At 36.5% G+C, this 7340-nt stretch overlaps 1 protein-coding gene across 1 annotated transcript in view; it reads right to left on the bottom strand.

The window, feature by feature from the left end:
* The window catches only part of TRDN (triadin), a gene marked incomplete at its 3' end in the record, with an annotated part of 137706 nt that overhangs the window by 746 nt on the left and 129620 nt on the right, over positions 1-7340 (bottom strand). Inside the window, exons 18-19 of the mRNA XM_031552223.1 lie at positions 6659-6688; positions 5217-5243 (exon numbers count right to left, since the gene is read on the bottom strand). Of these exons, the coding sequence (XP_031408083.1) occupies positions 5217-5243; positions 6659-6688 (57 nt within the window). The remainder of the gene's footprint in view (positions 1-5216; positions 5244-6658; positions 6689-7340) is intronic.

Raw genomic sequence — 7340 nt, 5'->3', positions numbered from 1 at the left:
TTCCCCTGTGGAAAAGACTACATTGCTGTGCGTATCTTCCTAACTGAGGAGACAGCAAAGCAAGCTTTGCACAGCCATGTGGGGCTTCTCCATACAAATATGGTTGACTCTGCACCAGCAGAAAATTCCAGCCTGCATTCCTGACACAGCAAGCTATTTCCATGTGTTCTCATTTTCAAGCATGTATTTAGCCTTACATCTTATTGTATCTTACTGAGAAGGGTTCACAGTCAGACTATGTGATGTAGACACCTAAATTAGTCCCTGTGAATTTTGCAGTTTCTTATCATGAGAGGAGAAAATCAGATCACTTTTGCAGCTGGGCTGTTGGTTCTCTACTGATACCAGAGGGAAGCAGCAGTAACAAATAAGATCAGGATGCCTGAACATATCCAAACAACTATGCCCAAGCTTTAGCTTGCATACTTCCCAAACTGGTTTTCACAGCTTGAGAGACGGGACAGAGGCTACTTGTTTTTAGTTCCATGCTAAGGATTAAATCATAGAATCATAGAATGGTCTGGATTGAAAAGGACCACAATGATCATCGGGTTTCAACCCCCCTGCTAGGTGCAGGGTTGCCAACCACTAGACCAGGCTGCCCAGAGCCACGTCCAGCCTGGCCTTGAATGCCTCCAGGGATGGGGCATCCACAACCTCATTGGGCAACCTGTTCCAGTGTGTCACCACCCTCTAACAGGGTTCTAACATGATCTAATGAGAGGAGGCTCAGGAAAAAATCTCTTCAGATTTAATTCTCCTGGGAAGCTTACTCAATGCTTTACAATCTCTTACACACTCTATGGAAAGTTTGGCAATGTACGAGATCTCCTGTAGATTTCTCAGTCTATGTAGGACAACATATATTTTGGTTCATCTAATTTAATTATTCAGGATTAAGTCTTGCAAAAATGTAAACATGCTTGGTTAGCTGTAAGTGATTACCATCATCTCACATATGTAAAGTCAAGCTTTTATAGTTGTAATTTCTAGCCATTATGCAGGGTGAAAATAGCTGCTTTTAGTTTGAAAAGGTATCCTCCTACAGGGTGCAAAAGATGAAAAGATGGCATTAAGAAAATATGCTTCACTGTTATTGCCTAGTTTAGAAGAGCTGCAAAGGGTAAGCAACCAGCATAAACGGCAAGTTGTGCACTGGAAAATTGATTTACTTCAAATGATCAGTATCTTAAACATAGAAAAATCTTTGCAGCTATAGTGTTATCAGCACAAAACATCCACTCAGCTTTTTATCATTCTAACCTGACAAGTACAGGAATGTTTCAGTGGTAGTAAATTAAGTGTAGATTTTAGAGCCTAGGTACATAGTGAAGTCACATGCTGTTACTGTTATTTATGACAAGAAATTACTTCCCTGAATTAAAAATGCTTCCAGACATGCTCGCTACTCTTTCAGGGATGCCCTGCTGGCCACCCTGGGTCCAAGCTTATTGCCCAGGCAGCATGGAAGCCTTGTCAAACTGCTGGGACCAAGAAAGCCTGCTCAGCTATGGGCAGTCTGTAGTACCTGCAAGTGGACAGAAGGCCAGAAGAACAATCTTCTGTTCCTATTAGGAACTCTTTTCAGAGATTAACTGAAATGTCAGGTGTGGACAGATGTATTACTTAACATTGAATAGGATAGACCGGCTCTCATGTATCAATCATTTCCTGCCACTAGTTCTTGCTTATTGCAGGTGCTGTGGTGTGAGTGTGTGTTTGAAGGCAAGTTCCATGTAAACAGTGAAATATTATACCTCTGCACCTTAGTTACATCAGTTAACATGTTTTTTTGAAGTTAATCTTCAGTTTGCCTGAAAGTTAATTCTAAGCTGAAGGGGTGACTGACTGTGTCCACAAAAAACATAGAACCTCAATTCCTTCTCAAGTATCTAACTTTATGTTCGTGTCATTGAACATACAGAAAATCAGAGGAGCAAAATATTTTGATATTTATTGTAGATTTCTGCTATTAACATTCATGTTACTTAGGCCTTGTAATAAATCAGCAATAGATTCCTGATATAAATTAAATTCAGTGATTCTGCCTAGTTGCCTAGGTGAATGCGGGCATTGAGTCTTGTCACTGTGAGAACAGAGCTTTAAAAATCTTGCTGAAATAGTCAAATATTGAGAAATAAGTTTAATATATATTTTAAAAAACATATGAAAAGAGATGCTAGGAAATAAATTCAGATGCTTTCCAAAATGTATTTTTATTCAGCTACTGTAAAATGAATTCTTGTTTATGCTGATGGCTAATCTAAAGCAGATTAGTTTTGTTCAATGTCTGAAACAAGAATACTGATAGAATGAAAATTGAAAGTAGCTTCTGGGTACTGAAGATCAAACTAGAAGAGCAATACAAACTTCTGAGATGAACTGGTATTTACAATCATCAAAATTGTGTGGCAAGGTAGACGAAGTACAGTTACAATGAGGGAACTAGCCACTCTTGAGCAGCATTGAGGCTACTATATAAAAATAACAGCTATTACTACTAATACTATTCTGGCTACCAGTGCGTTCAGTAATGTTGCAGTGCTTCTCTGAGAGTTTGTGAAGAAATTGCTGAAATAGATCAGCACTTTTATAGCTGTTGGGAACTGGCAAGTAGCATCATTTAGACATAGCAGAGCAGTGTTTGGAAGGACAAATAGGACATTGCTTTATCATCTCAGCTTTTTGAGAAGGAGGTGACGCTGCTCTGGAGATGTTGAGAGGTCTTTTAGTGTCAAGGTAATTAGTGTTACTTTAACGGTCTTCATAAATAGAAAGCCTAGACACACAGAATCAGTGTTTGGAATGAGACTCTGAATAAAATTTTGTCTTATTTGTATTAGAGTAGGGGAAAGTTTTCTGAGTTGTTCAAAAAAGGAAAACAAGGAAATAAAGAGAAGCAGTAAAAGACAAAACAAAAATGGACTGAAAATCTTGTTCAGATTCGATGAAAAATATAGCTGCTAAAGACTGCTAAAATTTGTCTATCATTGTAAAAAAATAAATCTAGAAGAAAACAACAGCATTTTTTATATTATTCTTAGTCAGAAGTAGAAAGAACAACTTAATATTTAAAAAACATATATATATTTTTTCACCCTAGAGTTCAAGGCACGTTTGAGTTTCAAAATTGGCAACATAGGCATAAATGATTTATTAGTAAGTAATTTTTCAGAAATTAACAATTATTCCAGATCTAGAATTAGTTGTTTCTCTTTATTGTTGATTGGTGACTGGTGTTATTTACTTAAATACGGGAGAATTTCAGGTTCAACATTAGGCTGATCCCATGATTAAACTAAGATGGCCGAAACCAAAATTTTTGGTTGTAAGACTACTCTTTTGACAGCAGAAAAAAGCAAAATGGTTCCTGTCAGTTATAATCAAAGCATACAGATTTCATTTAGCCTTAGTGAACTCTGTATCAGAGGAGTGCCCCTTAATTCTAGAGCTCATATATTAGTGTTCTTTTCCATCCTTCAAAATGCAGGGGACAAGATAAAGACAAATTGCATTTGCAAGTGTTTGTCTCTTATCTAAAGAAATATGAAATACAGTATTCAGCAGACAAACTTGAGGCAATCAGGTACAGAGGTAAAAACTCTTGTTTCATAGACCCCACTCTGGATGTAATTTTCACAAATGACTTAAAGAAAACAACTCTTAATAAAAGGGTAAATATAGTCGGTTGGAACAAGATGTACACAAGGCCTATGACAACATTTCCCAGTAGTGGTCAAAGAAAACATCAATTTTGCAGAAATGGACTCAATTCTGCAAGAAAAATTCTTCACATTTTTCAGATTCTAATGGATAAATGTTTGGCAGGAATGAGTTCACAGTTTGGAAATGTTGGCATGGAATGTTACAGAAGAAATAAAATGTATTAAAAAGATTTGCTCAGAGACTTCAAGCAGAAGGGGAAAGCTTTATTCAGGCCACTAGAGAATCAAGACTATTTTTATTTTCTGCTTTTGCAGTTTAGAACTTGCTAAAAATGCAAAAGCTTCATACAACATGTCTTTTTTTTTTTCACCTTCCTTTAGGTTTTCTGTTTTGTTTGGTGGGAGTATAAGGAGAACAAATTAAAGTTTAAATTAGTCTGTTTTCTGTTTTGCTCAATACAATTAACTTCATGGTAATGGCAGCATTATGAACATAGTCCATGAAGAAGAGAGCTTAAAAACATCCAGTAAAGAGAATGCTGCATCAGCTTTAATTTGCTTAATCCAAGTGATTCTGCAGCTCTTCCTCATATTACAGAAGAGCACTCTACTGACTTCCACTGAGGCCTCAGAGATAAACTCTCAAAGATACTTGAGTGACAGCAGGGTATTAAAACCTGTTAATTTGCATTTCTCTGGCTTGACTTGTGGCAGACAGCTTTGGAAGCCATGGTTCACAAGTCTGAACAGTTAATAAAATAGCACTGTTGTTTCAAGAGAAATGTTTGTAAAACAAGATGGTCTTTAATAGGAATAAACACAGTAGTGCAGGCATTCAGGATGAAATGCTTTTGCAGTTTATAATATCATCACCTTTTTCACTTGTTTTTAAGATATATGTGACATTGGTAACATTCCTGAAGACAATTTGGGGTTAAATCTTGTCTTTTATGTATGTAAAAAGTCAGATGCAAACATTCAGTTTGCATTTAAGCCCCTGAGACTTCTGACCAATCCAAGTGCTCTGTGCCTTCAGGGAAGGAGCAGATGGTGAGGGAGAATCTGATGCCACTATATCAGCTCCATATCTCCCACCTTCTCCTGTTGACAGTTCATATGAAAATAAGGCAAACACTGAATTTCTCTTTAAAACCTCCTAGACTCAGTAAAGAAAACAACTAATCCATCACTGGTTTTGTGCCACAGCTGGACAGATAAAAAGAAAAATATGACCCCGTATTAGGATCCATAGGAGACTGATTATTTATCTTTTATTCCTCTCACAAAAACCTTGTGGTCTCAGTTAAGGTCAAAAAAAGAATTTGAAAGAGTTTTAGAACTAGAGTTTGCAAGTCCATTGACAATTTGAGAAAAAGAAACCTGTTTTTCAGGAGACTTTGAGGTGTTGCAAGGAAGGAGCCATTAACATTTAAAAGGTCCACTTTCTTTTACACCTGCCAACATCTTTGTCACAAGAGGCTTTTTCATTAAGAACAGAGTTAACACCAGTACTTTTCCATTTCAGTTTCTAAACCAAAAAAATTTACTCACTTTTTGACTTCAGCGTTTCCACAGATGCTGTTAAATAAAATAAAATAATAATAATTACAGGGAATACATTTTACAATTACATAAAGATCCTCTTGCGATCAGTCTTATAGAATAGAACAGGATATCCTAATATATTCATCCTCTGCTCAATCTGCTACCCATTTACACAGAACAGCCTCGTAGTTCACTCATTAGTTTTTATTCAGGGGAAAACTGAGACAAACATATGTTACTTGTTACTTGTTTGGATAGTCTGATGGCAACCGACTAATAAACCTGCAGCTTAAAAGCAACAGAAATCAAGGTCAATAGGTAAAGTATATGACAAGGATTCACAGCTTCACCATTTTCAGACAACAAGAGAAGGAGGAAAAACAGGTTTCAGGATGAAACATGGGTGGAGAATATGCAACAGAAGTCTCCTTTAAGTTATTTCAGTTATTTGGGAAAGGTAAGAGCATTTTCTTTCAGGCTCTTGTAAGCTTTAGGTACAGTGTAGGAAAAAGAACCATTTTAATATTCATACAGGTGGCAACCAATTTTCCAAAGTATTGCTTGAACGTGTATCTTTCAGTTTCATCTGCTTATTATTCTTCATAGTTAGAGTACCTAAATCCAAATTAATTGAACTACCACACTTTTCTTTCCCATTATTGATACCTTCATTTTGAAGAACTGACAGGTTTTTCTGCTATATAGCAGAGATTTTTTTTTTCCCCTATAGTTTGACTGTCTACTGTAGGTAATTTTTGCTCAGAATGTGTATCTGATAAAATAGAATCATTAAATGAATTAGTCATCAAACTTGGCAGTAAAAGGAGTTGAAAATCTTTAGGTTCTTCCAAATTTAGTTAAACTGGAGAAGTAAAATGCTGTCAGGAATAAGAGCACCTAGCTACAGCAATAAAATATGTGAATGATTGCAATAAAACTAGAACAAAGCCTACTTCTTTCTTCACTTCCAAATACTGAAGGTCTTATTTTGTGTTTTGTTCTCTACAGGTTTGCTCTAATCTTCAAGCAGAGCCCCTTCCTCCCTGAAAATATCAAAAGTCTATAAAAAGTTTAAATAAAACCATCTCACCCTCATTATTCTTCTCACCTACATTTGATAAGATCTCAGCTTCAGAAGGCCAAATGTCTCCATGGCTGCTTCAGAGTCAGTCACTTGCCCAAGTAGATTCGAATAAACCGACAGATCGTAATCACTGGCTTCATTTCTCTTGTCCCTCTAACTAATCCTGTCTGAACTTAAAATCAAACCAAATAAATGTGACTCTAAAACTTACTGTTTTTCACAGGTCTTACCATGCGCTTTTACGTCTTTCTTTGCTGTTTTGGCTGTTAAAGCAAACATGAAACAAATACTTACTTATAGCAGGAATTATATTCAAACACTAAGACCGTTGGAAAGTAAGATTTAAAAAAATGTGAATATTCACCAGTTTCCACAGTTTTTTCTTTCTTGTGTTCTGAAAAAGAAAAAATATATGAGTATACTTTCATTTTCTTTGGATTTTCATGTTATCAGTGACTTCTGTTCCCTTGGGTTAGATGAGCCTTTCTCTGTCTTTTGGCACATCAAAATGAAATCTTTATGGATATAATTATTTATTTTTTATCCCTGTGGTTTTCACGCTATGCAAATGGGGTCAGTTTAACTGCTAATATTAGACAGCAAAGAACTTAACTCATATTGTAAGGTACTAAAGGGAATCCTAGCAGCAGTGAGAGTTAAAATATATACAGGTTTACCTCATGGTGGCTTGTGAACCTGCCATATGCACCTCTGTGGGCAACTGTGATATGCTACTTGCTTCTTGTCATGGAGAATGTGATTCTATGATCTCATCCAGCCACTGAAGCTTTTCAGCCATAGTCCAGCCTTAATCACCAAAGTAAGGTGGGACGTGCAGCTGAAAAACTTCATCCACCTAAATCCCGTACCCTGAGGCAAACTATGTCTGGGATTGACACATTTTTAACAGCAATTTCTGTAAGGGTTCTTTTGATCAGGATTAGCATCCAAACTCCTTCAGAGAAGCCAACCAAAGGGAAGAGGGAGGAGATTACTAACTACCAGTCAAGACTAATGTTTATAATGACAAAACAAACAGACAACCA

The sequence above is a fragment of the Meleagris gallopavo genome, chromosome 2 (assembly GCF_000146605.3).
Source record: "Meleagris gallopavo isolate NT-WF06-2002-E0010 breed Aviagen turkey brand Nicholas breeding stock chromosome 2, Turkey_5.1, whole genome shotgun sequence".
In the NCBI taxonomy this organism is placed as follows: domain Eukaryota; kingdom Metazoa; phylum Chordata; class Aves; order Galliformes; family Phasianidae; genus Meleagris; species Meleagris gallopavo.
The sequence above is the reverse complement of the archived record's forward strand: the minus strand, read 5'-3'. Positions and strand labels throughout refer to the sequence as shown.